This window comes from Myotis yumanensis, unplaced genomic scaffold, assembly GCF_028538775.1.
Source record: "Myotis yumanensis isolate MYYU_CA2020_CCGP unplaced genomic scaffold, mMyoYum1.0.hap1 SCAF_15, whole genome shotgun sequence".
Classification (NCBI taxonomy): Eukaryota; Metazoa; Chordata; class Mammalia; order Chiroptera; family Vespertilionidae; genus Myotis; species Myotis yumanensis.
This window is the reverse complement of record NW_027223766.1, coordinates 19,976,674-20,001,279: the sequence shown is the minus strand read 5'-3', so window position 1 is coordinate 20,001,279 and position 24,606 is coordinate 19,976,674. Positions and strand designations below refer to the sequence as shown.

The 24,606-nt window shown below is 40.9% G+C and overlaps 1 protein-coding gene across 3 annotated transcripts in view; it reads left to right on the top strand.

Annotated features, from left to right (window-relative positions):
• MTFR1 (mitochondrial fission regulator 1) overlaps positions 1 to 24,606 on the top strand; it is a 56,166-nt gene that overhangs the window by 5,000 nt on the left and 26,560 nt on the right. The window contains exons 2-3 of one of the 3 annotated variants that reach the window (XM_070392762.1): positions 15,312 to 15,428; positions 17,099 to 17,241. In XM_070392762.1, the coding sequence (XP_070248863.1) occupies positions 17,176 to 17,241 (66 nt within the window). In that variant the 5' untranslated portion in view covers positions 15,312 to 15,428; positions 17,099 to 17,175. The remainder of the gene's footprint in view (positions 1 to 15,311; positions 15,429 to 17,098; positions 17,242 to 24,606) is intronic. The other 2 variants (XM_070392763.1, XM_070392764.1) reach the window with 2 other exon arrangements.

Here is a 24,606-nt window from a genome sequence, read left to right as displayed (position 1 = left end):
TGGGGGAAAAAGAGATACATTTTAATTAACATTTCTTTGGTTAGTAGTGAGATCACTAAACATATTTATAATCTATTTGTGCTTCCACTTATAAAATGCCTGCTTGTGTCTTTTTCCTTTTCCCATTGGGTTTCTGGTCTTTTACTTTTTGATTTGCAAGTACTTTATAAACATTAGGGATAATAATTATTTGTTTTGTGCAAGCGGCAAGTGGGTTTCTCCATCGCTCACCTATTTTCTCTTAAATGCTGCATAATGGCTAATAAAATTTGTGTATCAGCTAGGAGAGCACTCAGGGCTGCAGTTTTTGGGACCAGCACATGCCATCTCTGAAACAGTTCCTTTATTTATGATACTGAAGTTGTTGCCATCCAGTCAATCTGCAAGTCACTATTACCAAACAAGTTGTATTATATAAATTGATATTATTTAATTTCTATAAGTTGGTTGTACATTAAGATATTAGAAGTCAGACAACTTAAATAGGAAGTTATATAAAATTAAATCTCCATTACTGCAAAAAATAAAAATTGTAAATCTTTAATATATAACTACCTATGCTAATAAAAGGGTAATATGTTAATTAGATTGGACATTTTCTGGATGTCCTTCTGGTCAAAGCCATGGTGGTGGGGGCTGAGGCAGAGGCGGTTAGGGGCGATCAGGCTGGCTAGGGAGGTCAGTTAGGGGCAATCAGGCCGGCAGGGGAAGGCAGTTAGGGGGCGATCAGGCCGGCAGGGGAGCAGTTAGGGGCATCAGGCCGGCAGGCAGAGGTGGTTAGGGCGATAGGCAGGCAGGCAAGCAGGCGAGCAGTTAGGAGCCAGAGGTCCCGGATTGGAGAGGGTGAAGGCCTGCCTGAGACACCGCCCCCGCCCCCCCCCCCCCCCCCGTGCACGAATTTTGTGCACCAGGCTCTAGTCTCTCTTTGTTTCTCTCTCTCTCTCTCTCTCTCTCTCTATATATATATATATATATAAATAAACAGGGAATATGCTAATTAGCCGAGCATCACGATTGCTCAGGAGAAGCTGTGCACACAGATGGGCGGGAGGGGACTGCGTGCCACCCCCACCCCAGCAGCTGCGGGGAGGCTGGGGCTGGGGGCGGGCCAGAGTGGAGACACAACACGTAGGAGTGCCTGCCCCTACCCCAGGACACAAGGCAGCGGTTGGGGGAGGGCTCAGAGCAGTCGCTGCACGGTTTGGAGCACGCCCCCACAAGGCTGCAGCTGGCTGGCGCTAAGCGGGTCAGGCGCGGGTCCCAGTCCCCCACGGCGTGCCTCCTCACACGGCAGGAGGCGGGGCGCCTCCTCGTGTGATTTCCATCGCGCGCTGGGCCTCTAGTTAGTATATAAAACACTATAACAGTTTTTTTCTTTAAGAAATTTTATTAATGACTTTTTGAAAAGAATTATTGTATATGGATAAGCATTGATATGAGATATAATGTGTACTTTCAATAGAGTGGACTAGTATCCTAGACTAGAGAGATGATTTTACATGGAATGGGAATCATTTTATGTTTGTTTTAGCCAAGATATCTCTTTTTATCCTAATCTGTTTGGGCTTAGGTAGATAGGGAGTGCAACCTATAAATAAATTTTTTAAAAGTATATTGAGGAAAATACCCTGAAATAGCAAGATTTGATTACATATTATTGCTTTGGGGTGAGGTTAAATTTATTTAATTTTTTTAGGAAATTAGTTAATTTAACTAAACTAAAGCATTAAGATATGACAAAAATCATAAATCACAAAAAAATCATAACTCATGATGTCTGAAGTTGGGAAATAATGTTTCCCCAAAGTTTATATATGTTTATATATTGTTAATTTTGTCATTTACTTCTATGGTCCAAAGTTTGAAATATATATATATATATATTTCTCACCTGAGGATATTTTTTCCATTGATTTTTAGAGAGAGTGGAAGGGATGGGGAGAGACAGAAATATTGATGTGAGAGAGATATATCGATTGGTTGCCTCCTGCACATGCCTCAGCGAGTTGGGGTTCTAGCCTACAACTGAGGTACGTGCCCCTAGACCAGAATCGAACCAGGGACCCTTCAGTCCGAGGGCCAACACTCTATCCACTGAGCCAAACTGGCTAGGGCTGAATAATTTTTAGGTCTCTACTGTATAGATTTCACTTATTTTGTTAAAAAATATAATTGGTTTCTAAATATTACATAAGTAGTATATTATTTTGTTAAAAACATATAAACAATACAGAAGTGCATAAGTGTAAAAAAAGAAAAAGGGAAGGATTTCATTACCAATCCTCAGAGCTAATGTTAAGCTTTAGTGTCTTCTCATATCTTTTTGTATGTGTATACATAAAATGTCTATTTTACCATTCTTTCTATGCTTTGCGGTGTTTTGTTTTTTTAAAAAATAGAATCACATGTATGTTAGCTCTCAACATTTTCATTTAGCATTTTATTATTTATAGCTCTTTTTGTTTTAATAGCCATAAACTTGAATGGGTAGGTATATTGAATTTAACTATTTTCTTATTGATGGACATTTAGTTTGCCTCTAGATTTTGTTTTACAACTAATGCTTTAGTAATGATAAATACCTTTACCAGCTTTTAAAAACTAAACATCTTGCCCTGGCTGGTGTTGCTCAGTTGGTTGAGTGTTGTGCCATGCACCGAGAGGTCACCAGTTTGATTCCCAATCAGGGCACATGCCCAAGTATGACTTCATCCCTAGTGTGCAGGAAGGAAGCAGCTGATTGATGTTTCTCTCTCTCTATCTCTCTCTCTCTAGTTCTCTCTCCTTTTCTCCTTCTTTCCCCCCTCCCCCCCTCTAAAATTAATAAAACATATTACAAAAAACTAACATCTTAATTTACAAAGGTATAATTTAGTGAGTCTTGCCAGTAAGGCAGTTTTACACATTGAATATTCAGGGAACAGTAATTGTTACGTAATTTATCAAAATCATGTTTGAGGTGAATTTTCATTTCTTTGTTGGGGCAAGGACAGCACTCTTATTTTTATTTATTTTTATTTTTAAATTCTTTATTGTTTGAAGTATTACATATGTCTCCTTTTTCTCCCATTGACATCTCCCTGGCCACGCCCACCCCCCCAGCACATGCCCTCACCCTCACACTGTGTCCATTGGTTATGCTTATATGCATGCATACAAGTCCTTTGGTTGATCTTTTAACCTCCGCCCCCTGCCTTCCCTCTGAGGTTTGATGGTCTGTTTGATGTTTCTGTGTCTCTGGATCTATTTTTAAAAAAATATATATATTTTATTGATTTTTTACAGAGAGGAAGGGAGAGGGATAGAGAGTTAGAAACATCGATGAGAGAGAACCATGGATCAGCTGCCTCCTGCACACCTCCCACTGGGGATGTGCCTGCAACCAAGGTACATGCCCTTAACCGGAATTGAACCTGGGAACTTTCAGTCTGCAGGCCGACGCTCTATCCACTGAGCCAAACCGGTCAGGGCTGGATCTATTTTTGTTCATCAGTTTATATTGTTCATTGTATTCCATAAATGAGTGAGATCATGTGATATTTATCTTTCTAGGGCTGGCTTATTTTGCTTAGCATAGTGCTCTCCAGGTCCATCCATGCTGTTGTGAATGGTAAGAGTTCCTTCTTTTTTACAGCAGCATAGTATTCCATTGTGTAGATGTACCACAGTTTTATAGATGTATGGCAGTTTTTTAATCCACTCATCTGCGGATGGGCACTTAGGCTGTTTCCAAATGCTAGCTATTATAAATTGTGCTGCTGTGAACATAGGGGTGCATATATCCTTTTTGATTGGTGTTTCTGATTTCTTGGGATATAGTCCTAGAAGTAGAATTACTGGGTCAAATGAGAGTTCCATTTTTAATTTTTTGAGAAAAATCCATACTGTTTTCCACAGTGGCTGCATCAGTCTGCATTCCCACCACTAGTGCACAAGGATTCCATTTTCTCCACATCCTCGCCAGCACTTGTTTGTTGGTTTGTTGATGATAGCCATTTTGATAGGTGTGAGATGGTACTTCATTGTCGTTTTTGATTTGCATCTCTCAGATGATTAGTGACTGTGAGCATGTTTTCATATGTCTCTTGGCCTTCCGTATGTCCTCTTTTGAAAAGTGTTTACTTAGGTCCTTTTTGCCCATTTTTGATTGGATTATTTATCTTCCTTTTGTTAAGTTGTATGAGTTCCCTATAAATTTTGGAGATTAGACCCTTATCGGATATAACATTGGCAAATATGTTCTCCCATGCAGTGGGCTCGTCTTGTTTTGTTGGTGGTTTCTTTTGCTGTGCAGAAGCTTTTTATTTTTATGTAGTCCCATTTGTTTATTTTCTCCTTAGTTTCCATTGTCCTAGAGATGTATCTGTAAAGGTATTGCTTCAAGAGATGTCTGAGATTTTGCTGCCTGTGGTTTCTTCTAGGATTTTTATGGTTTCCCATCTTATGTTTAAGTCCTTTATCTATTTAAAGAATAAATATATATATTTTTTTGATTTCAGAGAGGAAGGGAGAGGGAGAGAGAGAAACATCCATGATGAGAGAGAATCATGGATTGGCTGCCTCCTGCATGCCCCCCACCTTGGATCCAGCCCGCAAACTGGGCATGTACTCTTGACTAGAATCGAACCCAGGATCCTTCAGTCCATAGGCTGACACTCTATCCACTGAGCCAAATCAGCTAGGGCCCTTTATCCATTTTGAGTTTATTTTGTGTATGCTGTAAGTTGGTGGTCTAATTTAATTTTTTTGCATGTTTCTGTCCAATTTTCCCAACGCCATTTATTGAAGAGACTGTCTTGACTCCATTGTATGCTCTTGCCTCCTTTGTCAAATATTATAATGGTTGGGTGGATTTCTGGGTTCTCTGTTCTGTTCCGTTCGTCTATATGTCTGTTCTTGTGCAGTACCAGGCAGTTTTGAGAACAGTGCTTTGTAATATAGCTTGATATCTGGTATTGTGATCCCTCCAACTTTGTTGTTCTTTCCCAGGATTGCTGTGGCTATTAGTGACTTTGAGCATGTTTTCATATGTCTCTTGGCCTTCTGTATGTCCACTTTTGAAAAGTGTCTATTAGTGTCTTTTTTTATTCCATATGAATTTTTGGAGAGTTTGTTCTAGGTCTGTAAAATATGCCATTGGCATTTTAATGGGGATTGCATTGAATCTATAGATTGCTTTGGGTAGTAAGGACATTTTAATGATGTTCATTCTACCAATCCTTGAACATGGCATATTCTTCCATTTGTTTATGTCTTCCTCTATCTCTTTTTTCAATGTCCTATAGCAGGGGTGGGCAATCTTTTTGTGAGTGCGTGCCAAAACCAGCAAAATCTCTGACTCAAAATTCTTCTGCGTGCCAACCCTAATTTTTTGAGAACATGTTACGCCTACTTGCTATCTCTTAAGGTGTACATATGTGAAGAACCTTGAAGAAATAATAAAATTCATTTGAGCGACAAAAACACAGTATATGATGATGAAAAATACATTTATTTTTTAATGTATACATGTACACTGATAGTCTGACAGAAGATGTTATGACTCCATTTGATATTATCAGTGGGACTTTTGCTGCCGAGAGAAACATAGAAATTTATTCCCCCTTCGTTAATACTGGTGGGCAAAGCGAGAGAGAAGGTTTCATTTTTATAGAGTGAAATTTTGAATAAGTAGGTGAGGCAGTTGTCTTGTCAACGAAAACCCGTTGTGTCTGAGGCTGAAACCAAAACACTGGTCGGATCTAGGAAGGCAGGGAGAGTTAAGTCAGAGGCATAGAAATTGCTCTTCCCCTCTCTTGTCAATCCATGTCTATGGTCTTTAAGATAACTTGTTATGTAAAATTATTTATTTATCTAAGATGCACCTACACTGAATTTATCTGAAAAATAAAAAAGTCGATATTAAGAAAAAAAATTGTAAATGGAAGATTATAAGAGGGTTTCGCATGCCAGCAAAAGTTACTGGTGTGCCATGTTTGGCACAGGTTCCAGGGGTTGCCCACCCCTGTCCTATAGTTTTCTGGGTACAGGTCTTTTACATCTTTAGTTAAGTTTATTCCTAGGTATCTTAATTGTTTTGTTGCAATGGTAAATGGGATTTTTTTTAGTTTCTCTGAGTTCATTATAGATGTATAAAAAAGCCATAGATTTCTGAATGTTAATTTTGTATCCTGCTATATTGCCAAATTATTAAGTTTAGTAGTTTTTTGATGGAGTCTTTAGGGTTTTCTATGTACAATATCATGTCATTTGCGAATAATGACAGTTTTACTTTTCCAATTTGGATGCCTTTTATTTCTTCTTCTTGTCTGATCACTATGGTAAGCACTTCCAGTGCTGTGTCAAACAGGAATGGCGAAAATGGACATCCCTGTCTTGTTCCTGTTCTTAGGGGAAATGAGTTTAGTTTTTGCCCATTGAGTATGATGTTGGCTGTAGGTTTGTCATATAAGGCTTTTATTATGTTGAAGTATGCTCTCTCTATTCCCACTTTGCTGAGAGTTTTTATCAAGAACGGGTGTTGAATTTAGTCAAAAGCTTTTTCTGCATCAATTGATATGATTATGTGATTTTTGTCTCTAATTTGTTTATGTGATGTATCATGTTTATTGATTTGACAATATTATACCACCCTTTCATCCCTGAAATAAATCCCACTTGGCCGTGGTGTATGATCTTTTTAATATATTCCTGGATCCAATTTGCTAATATTTTGTTGAGAATTTTAGCATCTATATTCATCAGGGATATCTACACTAATAAAAGAGAAAAATGGTAATTGGTGTACGACCGCTACCCTTCCCATTGGCTAATCAGCATATCCTTATGCAAATTAACTGTCAGCCAAGATGGCGGCCGGCAGCCAGGCAGCTGGAAGCGAACATGAGGCTTGCTTGCTCCAGTGACTGCAGACTCCAACGTTCCCCGCCTGCCTTGCAGGCCTCTGAGCTGGCAGTTTGAAACTTTGTAAAAAATATAGCCGGCTGGGATCTCAGAGCTGAAGTTATTCATTGTTTCGATTATAGAACGGCAAACAAACCAGCAGTGGAAGCCTCAGAGCTAGAGCCAGAGCTAAAGCTGGCCCAGAAGAAAAAAAAAAAAAGAAAAAAAGGAGTGGTTGGGAGCTTCAGTCAAAACCGCCAGCCTGAAAGCAGTCCTCAGCCCCTCACCCAGACTGGCCAGGCACCCCAGTGGGGACCCCCACCCTGAAGGGTGTGTGACCAGCTGCAAACAGCCATCATCCCCTCATCCAGGCTGGCCAGGCACCCCAGTGGGGACCCCCACCCTGATCCAGGACACCCTTCAGGGCAAACCAGCCGGCCCCCAGGCCTCTATCCTATATAGTAAAAGGGTAATATGCCTCCCAGCACCGGGATCAGGGGAGCCGAGAGGTCTCCTGGCACCAGATCAGCATGACAGGGTGCAGCGCCCAAACCCCCTGATCGGCCCTGCTCTGTGTGTGACAGGGGGTGGCGCCCCAACCCCCGGCCCCCCCCCCCCCCCCCCCGGCTCCATGGGCCCTGCTCTGTCTGTGACGGGGTAGAGCCATAACCTCCCCATCGGCCCTGCCCTGAGTGTGACAGTGGTGGCGCCCCAACCCCCTGATCCGCCCTGCTCTGTGTGTGACAGGGGTCGGTGCCCTAACTCCCCTATCGGCCCTACTCTGTGCGTGACGGGGGAGCTCCCCAACCCCCTGATGGGCCCTGCTCTGTGCGTCACAGGGGGTGGCGCCTCAAGCTCCCCATCGACCCTGCCTTGAGTGTGATGGGGGCGGTGCCCCAACCCCCCAATCAGCCCTACCCTGAGCGTGACTGAGGGTGGCATCGCAACCTCCCAGTCCGCCCTGCTCTGTGCATGACGGGGCGGCGCCCCAACTCCCCAATCAGCCCTGCTCTGAGCCCGACCAGGGGCTGCACCTAGGGATTGGGCCTGCCCTCTGCCACCCAGGAGCAGGCCTAAGCCAGCAGGTCGTTATCTCCCGAGGGGTCCCAGACTGCGAGAGGGCACAGGCCGGGCTGAGGGACCCTCCCTTCCCCCCCGAGTGCACAAATTTTTGTGCACCGGGCCTCTAGTTGGTCTATAATTCTCTTTCTTTGTAGTGCGTTTATCTGGTTTTGTGGTTGGGGTAGTGCTGGCTTCATAGAAAGAGCTTGGAAGTGTTCCATTCTCTTCAGTTTTTTGGAATAGTCTGAGGAGGGTAGGTTTTAGTTTTTCTTTGAATGTTTGGTAAAACTGCCATGAAGCTGTCTTGCCCAGGACTTTAGTTTGCTAGAATTTTTTTGATTACTGTTTCAATTTCCTCCATAGTTATTGGCCTATTCAGATTTTTTGATTCTTCCTGATTGGGTTTTGGAAGATTATATTTTTCTAGGAATATGTCCATGTTGTCCAGTTTGTTGGAATAGAGTTGTTCATAGTATTTTTTTTTTTTTTTTTTTTTTTACAATCCTTTGTATTTCTGTGGGGTCAGTTGTTACTTCACCTCTTTCATTTCTGATTTTGTTTATATTGGGTCCTCTCTCTTTGCTTCTTGATGAGCTTGGCTATAGGTTCATCAATCTTGTTCATCCTTTCAAAGAACTTGGTTTTATTGATCTTTTGTATTGTGTTTTTTTTTGTTTTGTTTTGTGTTTTTGTTTTTTTTTCTATGAAAGGCAGCACTTTTAGTCAGTGAAAAATATTATTGACTTCCAAGTTGTGTGTGCTTGTTTCTACTGATATTCAGGTTCACTTAAGGCAGGGGTCCTCAAACTACGGCCCGCGGGCCACATGCAAATACAAATATTGTATTTGTTCCCGTTTTGTTTTTTTTCCTTCAAAATAAGATATGTGCAGTGTGCATAGGAATTTGTTCATAGTTTTTTTTTTAAACTATAGTCCGGCCCTCCAACGGTCTGAGGGACAGTGAACTGGCCCCCTGTTTAAAAAGTTTGAGGACCCCTGATTAAGGTATTTGAATAGTCTTTTCAAAAGATTATTTTAAAATTGATGCCAGAGTACTGAATTTATTTGCATGGGAATGCTTAAATAAAAATACTTTAAGAAGAAGATACTGATGTCATTTACTGTAAAATTATATTTCAGAGATCCTTACATGAAAATGGCAGGCCTTTAATTCAAGTGGAAATACAGCTATCTCTGACCTCTTTTATGTCACGAAGAGAAAGCTGACCTCTAAAAATGTTACAGAAAATGTTCTTCAGTTTAGTTTCATATCTAAAACACATTAACTTGAAAGATTTTTCATCAAATTTTAATTAGCTTGTGTTGTTAGACTTATCTAAACAGATTTTTGTTGAGAGATGTAGCATAGGTCATGACATTTATTAATTTGTGTACTGAAAAAAAAAAAGGACACATTATATGTCAGATTCAATGCTAGGTGGCAGGAGACTACTCCAGTGTACTTAATTATTGCCAGTAAATTTATCCATAGGCTCGATATTGTTTCGTAGTATGGTAAAGTGTTCTGACTTAAAGTCTCAACTAGACTGATGTAAAGTGTAGCAGCGGCCACTAGATTTGAACTTCAAGATTAATTTCCAGAAAGTAGCTTAGGTTATTTACATAGATTTGATAACTTTTCATTATATCAAGTAAGGACTTCTTAAAAAAAAAAATTTAGGAATTTTAATGACCAAGTGTAAGGGAAGGGTGAGGAGAACCCATGCTATTATAGTTAGCTCTGGGAATCACTTGGTCACTTAGATGGGGGATCTCTTTGACAATGTGTGTCTAGCAGACACACATTGAGTTCAGGGAGACATCTCTCCACACCTGGGTCATCTTCACAGATCCTAGCTGGAGCTGATGGGGAAAAGTGTAACAGTGGCGGCCTTTGACCATTACCTGGTACTTATTTTGCAGCACTAAGAAATGAAGATCAAATGGTTGGCCAACCCAGTCAGTGTGGCTCAGTGGTTGAGCATTGACCTATGCGCCAGGATGATACAGTTCCATTCCTGGTCTGGGCACATTCGAGGGTTGTGGACTCGATCCCCAGTATGGTGCATGTAGGAGGCAGCCTATCAATCATTGTCTCTTGTAATTAATGTTCCTCTCTTCTTTTCCCTTCCTCTCTGAGAGCAATAAAAATATATTTTTAAAAAATGGTTGGCCATTCACAAAGGGCATATCAGAGTATTTCAACTCTGATTTCTGGTTCCCAACCTGATGACTGTTCACCACCGCATAGCTGCCAAAGTACACTTGGAAATGGAAGGCACTGTCTGAGTTATCTTCAGTTCTAGTGTGGAGATCCATCTGCAGTTCTGTGTTTTTGCTGAAAAACGGCAGGTTCCCCTTTGATTGCCAATGAGGAACAGGACAAGTTTTTGTTTTGTTTTTGTATGGACAAGGACAAGTAAAGGACAGATGTGTTTTTTTTGTGTGTGTGTGTGTGTTTTTTTGGTACGGGACCTTTACCTCTGCTGTTGTCTTCTGCTGGGCAGCTCTTTCAAATTGTGTCTAGTTGTGTGTGATCTTTACAAGTGGAAGATTATCAGTCAGGACATTTTTTTTTTTTTTAAATCAAGTAACACTAATTTACTGTTCCCATATCCTAAAAGGAAAGGCATTTTCACATCAAAAAAGTAGGAAGGACATATTCTCAAATTAAACAGTAACTTTAAATTGAATAAATTTTTGTTTTTTATTTCATGGTCCTCATTTTTCTTTTTTGTTGTTCGACACCAGACTGCATACTGTCATTTGGGATGCACTGATAACAGTGTACCTAATCTTTTACTATTCTGAGAAGAGGAAACTTTATTCTAATAATTTAGCCAACTGAATAATTAAGAATGTTATATTAATCTTCTTGGACTCTCCTATATAATGGTCATATTCCTCTCTCATTGTGAAGATAAATAGATGACCATTTCCTTGAATAGTTCCCAAATACCTCCTAAAAATAAGCTCCAATGTAGTGTAGATTTTAAAGGTTTTGGCACTCTTATTTTATTGATTTTAGAGAGAGAGAGGGAGAAAGGGAAACATCGATCTGTTGCCTCCGATACACATGTCTTGACTGGGGATCGAACCCACAACCTGGGTATATACCCTGATTGGGAATGGAACCTGTGACCCTTTGGTGTATGGAATGACACTCAACCAACTGAGCCACACCAGCCAGGGCAAATTTTTTGGCATTTTAAATTTAAGGACAATTGTATTACTGCTAACAGAGTTATTGTGAAACTATACTGATTTAAATTATAATTACCTCAAAAAATGTTGCTTTACATGTAAGTAATATTGCAACTTAACTCCTTACCCTTATCTAGAATAATCTTATAAAAATCCTGGGTCTGCTGGAACCGGTTTGGCTCAGTGGATGGAGCGTCGGCCTGCGGACTGAGGGGTCCCAGGTTCGATTCCGGTCAAGGGCATGTACCTGGGTTGCGGGCACATCCCCAGTGGGAGATGTGCAGGAGGCAGCTGGTCGGTGTTTCTCTCTCATCGATGTTTCTGACTCTCTGTCTCTCTCCCTTCCTCTCTGTAAAAAGTCAATAGAATATATTTAAAAAAAAAAAAAAAATCCTGGGTCTTAACTACCGGTCACCACTGAGGCTCAATGAACTGGGAGTCAGTCCTGCAGTCAGCCTGGGTTGCCATGGCAACCCAGCGCTGACTGCTTCTGCTGGAGGCACTGTACCCCAGCACTGACTGCTGAGGGGTCTGGGAATCAGGGCCAGAGAGAGGTCTAAAGAGAGAAGCAGGGACTGATCCGTTGCCTTTGTGGCAGCTTTTGATCAGCACTTGCCTCGTTCTCTCCCAGTCTGGCCAGCAGCTGCACCTCCATTTTTCTCCAGGCCTCCATCAGTGCTGCTGATCAGCCCTGACTTTCTGATCAGGCCCGGTTGATAGGCCCAGAGACACTGACTGGCATAGGAACCGACCAATCAGAACCAAATGTGGGTGCTGTGGGGAGCCAGTGGCTGCCTAGGAGGCAGAGCTTTTGACACTGACTGGCATAGAAACCTACCAATCAGAACCAAATTGGCCAGCAGAGGAGGGCAGTTGGGGGCGAGGTCAGGCTGGCAGGGGAGGGCAATTGGGGGCAACCAGGCTGGGAGGGGAGGGCAGTTGGGGGTGAGATCAGGCTGGCAGAGAAGGGCCATTGGGGGTGAGATCATGTTGGCAGGGGAGGGCAGTTGGGGGTGATCAGGTTGGCAGGCAGGTGAGCAGTTAGGAGCCAGTGGTCCCAGATTGCGAGAGGGATGTCCAACTGCCGGTTTAACTCCATCCCACAGGAACGGGCCTAAACCGTCAGTTGGACACCCCCGAAGGGCTCCCCAATTGAAGAGGGTGCAGGCTGGGCTGAGGGAACCCCCTCTCCGTGCACGAATTTCATGCACCAGGCCTCTAGTAAAAGCATAATAGGCTAATTAGATCAGACAGCCGAAAGACCTTCTGAATGAAGCCGGGTCTGCGAGGGCTGGGGCAAGCCTCCATGGCTGCAAGGGCCGAGCTCCTTGCACGAATTTTGTGCATCGGGCCTTTAGTTTTCTTATACTGCTTTGTATTTCTGTGGTGCCAGTGTTACTTCTCTTTCATTTCTGATTTTATTTTATTTTTATTTTTTAATTAAATCTTTATTGTTCAGATTATTACATTGGTTCCTCTTTTTCCCCCCCATAACTCCCCTCCACCCAGTTCCCACCCCACCCTCCGCCCTCACTCCCCACCCACTGTCCTCATCCATAGGTGCACGATTATTGTCCAGTCTCTTCTCGCATCCCCCACACCCCTTTCCCCCCCAAGAATAGTCAGTCCATTCCCTTTCTATGTCCCTGATTCTATTATAATCACCAGTTCATACTGTTCATCAGATTATTTATTCACTTGATTTTTAGATTCACTTGTTGATAGATGTGTATTTGTTGTTCATAATTTGTATCTTTACCTTTTTCTTCTTCTTCCTCTACTTAAAGGATACCTTTCAGCATTTCATATAATACTGGTTTGGTGGTGATGAACTCCTTTAGCTTTTTCTTATCTGTGAAGCTCTTTATCTGACCTTCACTTCTGAATGATAGCTTTGCTGGATAAAGTAATCTTGGTTGTAGGTTCTTGGCATTCATCACTTTGAATATTTCTTGCCACTCCCTTCTGGCCTGCAAAGTTTCTGTTGAGAAATCAGCTGACAGTCGTATGGGTACTCCCTTGTAGGTAACTGAGTTTCTTTCTCTTGCTGCTTTTAGGAATCTCTCTTTGTCTTTTGCTCTCGGCATTTTAATTATGATGTGTCTTGGTGTGGTCCTCTTTGGATTCCTTTTGTTTGGGGTTCTCTGCGCTTCCTGGACTTGTAAGTCTATTTCTTTCACCAGGTAGGGGAAGTTTTCTGTCATTATTTCTTCAAATAGGTTTTCAATATCCTGCTCTCTCTCTTCTTCTGGCACCCCTATAATTCGGATGTTGGTACGCTTGTAGCTGTCCCAGAGGCTCCTTACACTATCTTCATATTTTTGGATTCTTTTTTCATTTTGCTTTTCCAGTTGGGTGTTTTTTGCTTCTTCATATTTCAAATCTTTGACTTGATTCTTGTGATCCTCTGGTCTGCTGTTGGGAGTCTGTATAATATTCTTTATTTCAGTCAGTGTATGCTTAATTTCTAGTTGGTCCTTTATCACAACATCGAGGGTCTCACTAGTCACTAGATTTCTTGAGGATCTCACTACATTTATCAGCGGTTTCTAGAAAATTCTTGAAAAACCTAAAAAGTGTGGTTTTGAACTCTATATCCAGTAGTTTGCTTTCCTCCATTTCTGTCATTTGTGTCCTGTTTCTTTGTCTCAGCATTTTTTATGCTTCACTGTGTCGATAGAGTGGCTTTCTGTGCCAAGTGTCCCAATTACCTGAGGTAGACACTCTTGGTGCACCCCCTTGTGGGCTTTGTGCACAGTCTTGTTGTAGTTAAGCCTTGATTGTTGTAGGTAACACTGGGAGGGATTGACCTCCAGGCCAATTGGCTGTGAAAATCAGCTGTGTCTGCAGTGGGAGAACTTCTGTGCTGAAGACACCCTTATGGGGCAAGACTTGCTTCAGTGGGGCTTTGGTGCTCACCGAGTCTTCCCCCTGAGTGTGTCCCTTATAGATCTGAGGAGTTGTAATTGGATAGTCCCACTCTGACCACTGGGTACACTGGCTCTTGGATCTAAGGAGGTGCTAATCTAGCCTTTTTTTTGGCTACCCAGCAGAAGCCAGCTGTAAAGCAATGCAAGTTGCCCTGGGGCCTTGGGGCAGCTGCAGTTTGTTAAGTTATTTTCAGATTACAAAGGGCCGGGCCTTTCATATGCAAAAGCCTCCGTGCATGGCTTGGGCAGGGCAGGGTCCAAGGGGATCAACAGGACGGGCGGAGCGAGCAGTATGGCTGCTCTCAGTCCTGCCTTCAGAGGTCCTGGCAATCGCTGAGAATGCCTCAGAGAGAAAGCTGCCCTCGAGTTCCGACCGATGCCAGACAGTCCCGTTTCTCCCGTATGAGTCTGGGTCCCCAGAGACTCGTCCAGAACTGGAGCTCAGAGCCTGAGACTCCCTCCCAATTAAAAAAGACAATCCTGTCCTCAGCTGCCAGCCCTCTCCGAATGCACCTCCGCACCTTTGTATTTTCCTTTAGCACTGCAGCTCCTCTGATTCTCGGTATGCTTTTCTCTTTCCTTCTAGTTGTAGAATTTCCACTCAGCCAGCCTTCCTGTGGTTCTGGATGATGTCCGTTATGTCTTTTAGTTGTATTTTTGAAGTGGTTGTGCGAGGCAGCAATCTCCGGTGTTTACCTATGCCGCCATATTGGTTTCTCTCTCATTTCTGATTTTATTTGACTCCTCTCTTTTGTCCTGTATGAGTCAATCTTGTTTATCTTTTTAAAGAGTCAGCTCTTGGTTGCATTGATCTTTTGTGTTTGTGTGTGTGTGTGTTTTTTAGATTCTGTTTTGTTTATTTCTGTTCTGATCTTTATTATTTCATTTCTTCTCACTTTGGACTTTGTTGTTCTTTTTCTAGTCCTTTAAGTTTATGGTTAGATTGTTTGAGATTTTGTTTCTTGAGGTAGGCCTGTGATGCTATGAATTTCCTTCTCAGGATTGCTTTCACTGAGTCCCACAGATTTTGGGTTGTGTTTTCATTTTCATTTGTGTCAAGTTACCTTAAATTTTTTTTTGACTTTTATTGTTATTTTTTGTTAATACTCACCCAAGGATATTTTTCCATTGATTTTTAGAGAGACAGTGGTGATGGGGGGGAAAAGAGACACACACAGATAGACAGACTTGAAAGAGACACATCAATTGATTGCCTTCTGCATGTGCTCTCAGCAGGCTGGGGGATTGAACCTGCAACCAAGGCACATGCCCTTGACCTGGAATTGAACCCGAGATCCTTTGGTGAGTGGGCTGATGCTGTAACCACTGAGCTACCGGCCACGGCTCAAGGTATCTTTTGATTTCTTCCTTGATCTTATTGTTAACCCATTCATTGTTTAGTGATGTGTTATTTAGCCTCCATGTGGCCTTAATGACACACTAGATCAGGGGTGGGCAAACTTTTTGACTCGAGAGCCACAATGGGTTTTTTTTTTTTTTTTAAAATATATTTTATTGATTTTTTACAGAGAGGAAGGGAGAGAGATAGAGAGTTAGAAACATCGATGAGAGAGAAACATCGATCAGCTGCCCCCTGGTCGAACTCCCGGTCAAGGGGATAATTTGCATACTATGCTTTTATTATATCGGATGTGGGTGGTGGCTATACAGGTTTATAAAACATATATAAAAAGTCATCAAGCTGGACATTTAAAATTTGTGCACTTTAAGTTATATCTCAACTTTTTTACGCTTGATCTTAGCCAAAAGACCAAGAAGTGATGTATCTCAATTTTTTTAAAAAATGAAGGGGTAGCTTTTCAAATTCTACATAAAGACATTCTTTTTCTCTGACCATTTTGTCAGTCATTTTCAGCTTTGACCCTTTACTCTTTTTAACCCTTTACTCTTTTTATTCCCATTAATTCTGAGAAAGTATTCATTCTTATAGGCAATAATAGATGTTTGTAATATTAAAATATATGTCATCAAAATTCTAGTAATGACTGTTTCATAATTGTCTATAAGTTATACATACCTGACAGTGCTTAGAATCTATTGCATACTATCCCCTAACATTAGGGCCTGGCTCTTTTCAGTTCATTTTACCCAGTGTCTGGTATACTGTGGCACCTTTATTTTCCCCTCCATCCTCTGTAATTGTTCATAAAGTTCTTCTCAAAGTGTAGACCACAAACTCTTTACATCACTAAGTATACTGTTTTGTTCAGCTGTTTTGTTTTGTTCAATTTAGCAAGACTGCCTTGATAGGGAAGCACTGCATTGATTTATAGTCTGGTGCAAACTTCTTGTCTCATTAGAGACCGACACTATTAGTAAACTGGTTTATACCTTATGAGTTAATTTAATTCTATCAGATATACAGTAAATTGATGGGGAGGGGTGAGTGGCTGGGGTTACAGTGTGCTAATAAGTGTGAAAGGACTTTTGTTATTTTACCTCCTAGCATCTGAATTCCTTTTCCATATTTCTGAAACTCCTTTATGATTTTTGGTGGGTGGCAGAACCTGCTTATAACTATAGCTGGGTAGATTTAGTCAAGCAAATGCCACCTGTCTGGACAGCAACTCAAGAGCTAGCGAGACAAAAGTGGGACCTGGTAGATTCTGTTCTGTCAGGGGTGGCAGTAGCAGTGGTATCTTCCCAGGACCAATTCTGCTGCAGTTTTGGATGTTTTTCCTGGCTATGTAGCCTATAAGTCAAGTTCTGGTAAGATTGTAATCTATTAGATATATTTTTATAAATATATTTCCTACTTAAATTAGCCATAAGTAGGTTTTTGTTGTTTCTAACTAAGAACCCTGACTGGGAAAAAAAATACTTTAAAAAATTGTACCATTAGTTGACTCAAAGTTGATTATAAGCAGTATTGGTTTTCTCTTAAGTAAATTTAGACACAATTTAAAATGTTTTAAACTAGATTTATTTTGTGAAACGTTGCAGACAGTAAAGATTCTAAATAATTATTTCATTTTAATATTTGCATTTTAAAATTCTAGTGTTTTTTATGGATCATGTGCTGCTATATACGCCTGAAGTACTTGAAATGCAAATTTGGAGACACTTTGCCATCTAAATGCTTGGCTGGATTAAGCGCCTAATTAGGATGGTTTTTCAACAGGTTGGAGTAAACATGCAGTCGGTGAGTGCTCAACATTCATTTTTAAAATTCAGACAAGAATTTTTTCTGAGAAAGTGAAATGAATCTATATCTGATCAACAATTCAATGTTTATGTACTATTTAATTTGCTTGCTGTTTAAATGATAGAAGAAAATCTTTACCTAGCATCTGAAGTGAGGGAGTAACTTTCTGGGTTACATTGAAAACTTACCAGTATTCATTTGATTGTTAAAAGCAACGTATTTATTATTAGGGAAGAAAATCATTAAGTATATGTAGGAATTATTGAATGAAATATGTTTGACTAACACATAATAACTCAGTGTTGTAGAATTATTAATATTTAATGCTATTATAATGTGTTTTATCACATAACTAAAGTAAAAGGTAAGTCATATTTCCTATAATATTGCATCTATGAACATGAAGAAAAAAACTAGTATAATATGGTATTCTCTGCTAAAGATGGGTTCCATTTTTTCAAGGTAAATCTCAACTTGCATGCTTTTTCTTTATTTATATCAAAATACTCTGTTCCTTCATCTGTGTGTTTAAGTTAGCTAGAGAATTCTGTTCTGCTATTTGTATTTTTTGTTCCTTAATTTAGTTAATACTTTTTTTTTTTAAATATATTTTATTGATTTTTTACAGAGAGGAAGGGAGAGAGATAGATAGTTAGAAACATCAATGGGAGAGAAACATCGACCAGCTGCCTCCTGCACATCTCCCATGGGGGATGTGCCCGCAACCCAGGTACATGCCCTTGACCGGAATCGAACGCGGGACCTTTCAGTCCACAGGCCGACGCTCTATCCACTGAGCCAAACCGGTTTTGGCTAGTTAATACTTTTATTTAAAAACTAGAGGACTGGTACACAAAATTCGTGCACTCGGCGCCAGGGTGGGGGGAGGGGAATTCCTCAGTCTGGCCTGCGCCCTCTTGCAGTCCAGGAGCCCTTGGGGGAATGTCCAACTGCTGGCTTAGTCTCGCTCCCCAGGGAGCGGGCCTAAGCCAGCAGTCGGACATCCCTAGCCCTGCTGCTAAGGAGGGAGAGGCTCCCACCACCGCTGCTGTGCTTGCCAGCTGTGAGCCCGGCTTCTGGCTGAGTGGTGCTCTCCCTGTGGGAGCGCACTGATCACCAGGGAGCAGCTCCCATGTTGAGTGCCTGCCCCTTGGTGGTCATTGCGTGTCATTTGCATATTAGCCTTTTATTATATAGGATCATGAGGTTTAAGGATTTTAAAAAATCTTTTTTCAACTTTATAACAGTATATCTCTGTATATCCATTCAAAATATTCCCAGATTTAGCACAAATTGGTCACTTGCTCTTGTCTCTGTACATTTTTTAAAATCGGATTTCTTCAGCAAAAATGATATTTAATGTTTAAATTTGAAAAATGTTCTTAATGTTTTAGGATGACCAGAGTTAGTATTATTATTTTTTTAAATTATTTGACCTATAAAATAAAAATTGATCCCAGCTGGTGTGGTTCAGTGGTTGAGCTTCGACCTATGAACCAGGAGGTCACAGTTGGATTCTCAGGCAGGGCATATGCCTGGGTTGTGGGCTTGATCCTCAATGGAGGGCTTGTGTTATTCTCTCTCATCATTAGTGTTTCTCTCTCCCTCTCTCTTCCTCTCTCCTCCTCTTTAAAGTCCATAAAAATATATTAAAAATAAAAAAAAATTATAAATCAGAGATTATCATACATTGTTAGATAACATATGATATAAATAATAGTCCCTTTCATGGGGACCTGTAATGGAAATGAAACTGCCTGTATGTTTGTAACACTAAAGCTGATGATTTTCATTTTGGTCATTAAAAAGTTACCTGACAAATAAGTGGCAGAGCTGTAATATGACCCTAATTCTTATTCTAAAATCCTTCCTCATTATAGTGTACTTTGTTACCTTGTATAATAGAAGGGGAAGAAGACTTAATATTTATGAAAGATATATTATATATAAATATCTTAAGTCACTTAATACTCATAGACTCATGAAGTGGATATTGTCACCATTTTATAGATGACGAAATGGAAGCATAGAGGGATAATTGGCCAGCTTTATACCAGCAGTAACTGATAGAGACAATTTTTTTATTGAAGTTATTGGTGTGACACCCTATATAATAAAGAGGCAATATGCAAATTAACCATCACTCCAACACACAAGATGACCACCCCCATGTGGACACAAGATGGCCAGCAGGGGAGGGCAGTTGTGGGTGATCAGGCCAGCAGGGGAGGGCAGTTGTGGGTGACCAGGCCTGCAGGGGAGGGCAGTTGGGAGGGACCAGGCCTGCAGGGGAGGGCAGTTGGGAGGGACCAGGCCTGCAGGGGAGGGCAGTTGGGGGGACCAGGCCTGCAGGGGAGGGCAGTTGGGGGGACCAGGCCTGCAGGGGAGAGCAGTTGGGGGGACCAGGCCTGCAGGGGAGAGCAGTTGGGGGGACCAGGCCTGCAGGGGAGGGCAGTTGGGGGGACCAGGCCTGCAGAGGAGGGCAGTTGTGGGGGACCAGACCTGCAGGGGAGGGCAGTTGGGGGTGACCAGGCCTGCAGAGGAGGGCAGTGGGGGCGACCAGGCTGGCAGGGGAGGGCAGTTGGGGGCAGCCAGGCCTGCAGGGGAGGGCAGTTGGGGGCGACCAGGCTGGAAAGGGAGGGAAGTTAGGGGCAGCCAGGCCTGCAGGGGAGGACAGTTAGGGGCGACCAGGCCTGCAGGGGATGGCAGTTAGGGGTGACCAGGCTGGCAAGGGAGGGCAGTTAGGGGTGACCGGGCCAGCAGAGGAGGGCAGTTGGGAGTGACCAGGTCTGCAAGGGAGGGCAGTTAGAGGTGACCAGGCCTAGGGGAGGGCAGTTATGGTGACCAGGCTGGCAGGGGAGGGCAGTTAGGGGCAATCGAGCCAGCAGGGGAGCAGTTAGGCATCGATCAGGATGGCAGGCAGAAGCAGTTAGGGGCAATCAGGCAGGCAGGCAAGTGATTGGGAGCCAGCAGTCCTGGATTGTGAGAGGGATGTTCGACTGCCTGTTCAGGGTGGGATCGAGCCTTAATTGGCAGTTGAACATCCCTCAAGGGGTCCCAGATTGGAGAGGGTGCAGGCTGGGCTGAGGGACACACACACACACACACACACACACACACACACTGCACAAATTTCATGCACCGGGCCTCTAGTTGGATAATAAAATTATATAGGTTTATTTTTCTAATAGAGCCTACTTTTAAAGCCAGGCCTATATGCTGCCAAGACCTCTTCACTGCCTTCCATTTGCCTCAACATTTTTTTGAATTTAAAATAATATATTCACATTGTTCCAAACTTTCTTCTCAGTCTATTATATTTATGTCCTTAATCAAAAATATTTTTAAAATTGAGACCTAAAGAGTAATATGAAGTTAATGTGATTCTGATTAATCTCAGTATTTTATGTTGAAAAGAGTTATAGCAAATATCTAATTTGTATTAGAAATATATTTCCAGTAATACTTATAAATTGTACCCTTGTTTTCTTTTGTTTTTTGGAAGATGAATGTGAATGTAGCTAGGAGTTCAGAATAAGGAAGAAAACTGAAGAAATTGTTACCTTCATTTGAGAATTTTGAAATTGTTAGAAGAGTTTCATTTTTATCTCTACCCCCCTCTCCTCAGCACACACTTTTAATTTTCTCTTGGCTTCCTTATAATTAAGAATTTTCACTTGTTTGGTCCTAGACTCCCTAAAAATTTTATAATGGCATTGACATTCTTCCCAGTAAAATGTTGTATATGCACACTATTTTGCATGTAATTTCAGGGATATGTGAGCCCCAGTAGTAAGAACCCTTGTATTAATATTATATATAAATGGTATGTATTGAACCCTGGCGGTGTTGCTCAGTGGTTGAGCATAGACCTAGGAACCAGGAGGTCACAGTTCGATTCCCGGTCAGGGCACATGCTTGGGTTATGGGCTCAATCCCGATCGGGGGGCATGCAGGAGGCAGCCGATCAATGATCTCTCTCTCCATTGATGTTTCTTTCTCTCTCTCCCTCTCCCTTTCTCTATGAAATCAATAAAAATATATTTTTAAAATGGTGTATATTGAGAAAAGTCTCTGTTTAGAATTAAATTTATACTTTTTCCTGCTAAATGGTGCATCTCAAATAATAGTGGAGATTAAATCAGTTTATAACAAATAAATTACCACATAAAACTTGAGTGCAGTCATTATGATGAGACACATGACAGCTTCAGATTCCAGCTTCACACTTCAACACTTCTACAGTAGCATTTCCCAATGTTAAAAAAACACCAAACTGCTTTCCTGTGCATCCTTCTCCTTGCTGTCATCACTTTCAATACTGTTGCTAAATGTTATGGACTGCCATTACTATACACAGACATGAAAACACACACACAGAGATTCATTATTAGATTATTTATCAGTTCTTATAAATTATTAATTAATTGCTTCTTAATGGGATTGAATTCTTATTAATGACATTGACTTGTCTAGTAATGACAGTTTTCTCCTTGCCCTTTCTCTTACATCTGAAAAAATAGTAATGACAGTTTATCTTTAGAGAAACTCTTTCCTTCTCCAAACAAGTATATTGACAAGACAGTTCAGCCACCGTTAGGGTAGGAGATGCACTCCCATACAGCCTCCCAGGGTACAGATGGTGACTTTTCAATACCATCTGTTCGTTATTTCTTCATAGCCATCTATAATTTCTCCCCCTCCATGAAAACTGAAAAGGAGAAAATAAAGGCCTAGTTTTAGAGTTCCTGGAAGTTAGCTGCTCACTTTTTTCCCTATAATCCAGGAAAGGTTATGGCTCTTCTCCTTTCTAAATATCCCAGTCATTAGCTTACATAGTCACTTCATATTTCTTGGTGCTAACTGCTATGCAATTCACAGGTAACAGGAGAACATTTTGTTAGTCTACTTTGTATACTTGAAAAAATAATCACATAAAGCAATCTGTTGGTTTTTTTTGAACATATATTTTATTGATTTTTTTACAGAGAGGAAGGGAGAGGGATAGAGAGTTAGAAACATCAATGAGAGAGGAACATCAATCAGCTGCCTCCTGCACACCTCCTACTGGGGATGTTCCCGCCACCAAGGTACATGCCCTTAACCAAAATCGAACCTGGGACCCTTCAGTCCGCAGGCCGGTGCTCTATCCACTGAGCCAAACTGGTCAGGGCGCAATCTGTTCTTTTACTTCCTTTAACTTTGTATAAACCTAAATAGTCTACTTATTTCTTATAAGTAGAAGCTTAGTCTTTGTTTACCTTCTCTTGTAGAAGCCGCTGGTATTTTTTTCCTTCTGATATTAAGCAGATGGGAAGGTAATACCTAGTAGTTGAAACAGTCCTGAAGCATGCCATAGCAAGCAATGCTAAAAGCTGGCAGAAATATTAGTTCCTGACCTTGGCAAATACTTTCTAAATTTTTCTTTGTTAGCTTTTGTCCTCTTCATCTCCAGTTAAGATCTTTGCTTACTGGAGGGACGAGATTTGCTTTAGACTCTATGTAGTTGTCATATTGTGATGCATAGTGTTCTACTACTCCTATATCATAGAATTTTGACTTGTGACTAAACAAAAGACTCGAGAAGAGAAATGACTGAAAGGTATTGATACTATTGCCCTATGGATTTATTTTTAAAAGATCAAGACCTATGAACAAGTATAAGGTAAAGAGTTTGCTTAAATACTGTTTTAGAATTACTTGCCCATGCTTTTATTTTTTCTTGACCTTATAAAATTGTAGTGCTTCTCATTGTTTTTTAGTGAGATATTTTTCCTTCTCTTAGTCCTTGTGTGTTATTGGTAGTATTCGTGTGATAATCCCCTATATGAACATTGGTAGGCATAAATTGAGTTCCTGAACTACAGGTAATTCCTTTCTAAGCATCAGGGTAACTTTGCTTCATATTCTTTGTTTAATATTTATATTTCAATATTGATGTCTTTCTACTGACCAACTTTTCAATCTGTACTATCTTTTAAATTTATATTTCCAAAGCAAGAGTTATAGTTTTTGTTGGTTATAGTAGCTAGTTGTAGGTTACAGGACCTCTCCCAGGTAACAGTCAAGTGAAACTTTGAACATCATCAGGAGAATCACATAACGGCTGAGGCAGATGCCAGAAGTATCATATATATTCCCCCTTGATCCTCACTTTAACTCATACTGTTATCCCTAAATTAGACTTGGTTGCTAAAATCTAAGAAATCAGATTTCTTCTATGCTCGTTTTGATTTGTGCATACTTTTAGAATGCTGTAAAGGTCTACTTTGGGTTATGTATTGGAGGTACCACTGTTTACAATAACATTTATTGCTTGGTCATACTATTTATATTAGAGTCATTTCATTCTTTAAATTAGAATTTCCATGGAGTAACTTTTTTGTGTGGTTGATTTTTTAAAATTTCTTTATTGATTAAGGTATTAAATGTGTCCTTATCTCCCCCATTGCCCCCCCCCCCCGCCCCCCCCCCCCCCGCCTACCTCCCCCACTGATGCCCTCACCCCCTTGTTTTCTGTGTCCATTGGTTAGGCATGCATACAGGTCCTTTGGTTGATCTCTCCTTCTCTTCCTCTGAGGTTTGACGGTCTGATCGATGCTTCTCTGTCTCTGGATCTGTTTTTGTCATCAGTTTATGTTGTTCATTATACATGGAGTGACTTTAAAAGGGGATTGGTGTCCATTGCTTAGAATACATTTCAGCTGATTTGGTACTGTTTAATTAATTTTAGGATATAATTGAATGTTAAAGTTTAATGAATGAAATATAATCATATCAATCTCATTCTTTTCTTTTTAAATTGCTTTTAATAGCATTCTGCCTCTCTTTACCTCCTCTTCTGTCTAGGCTTTCAAGTGTAGCACTCAAAACGGATAGTTTTTTTTTCTTTAAGGAAAGATCATATACGTGGGGAGAAGTTTCAAGGTACAATTTGTAATAATTTAACATTCTACATGTGTATGTTTTTTGTTTGCTTTTTGCTTTGGGGGTTTGTTTTTGTTCTTACTTTAAGGATAGCACAATATCCTCTGTGTATTATGATTTCGTCTGGGAAAATTATGCTCATTAGGGTTACCACTAGCCCATTTAGTACCTTTTTGTACATTAGGAAAAGGGGCCTTTCCCCTGGGAACAAGACCTCACAAGAAAATGTATTGCAACTGGATTTTGGCCCCTGCTCACCCTTGGCCAAGTGTTCTTGTGTAGCAAACAAAATGCATTACCTTGCATGGTACAAATTCAGATTCTGAACTTTGTACTGCTTTGGATTTGTTTTGAAAATTCCATTATAGTTAAAGTAGCTCATAGTTTTAAAAAATGTATGTGTATGTAAAATTATATAACTAAAAGTATAGCAGA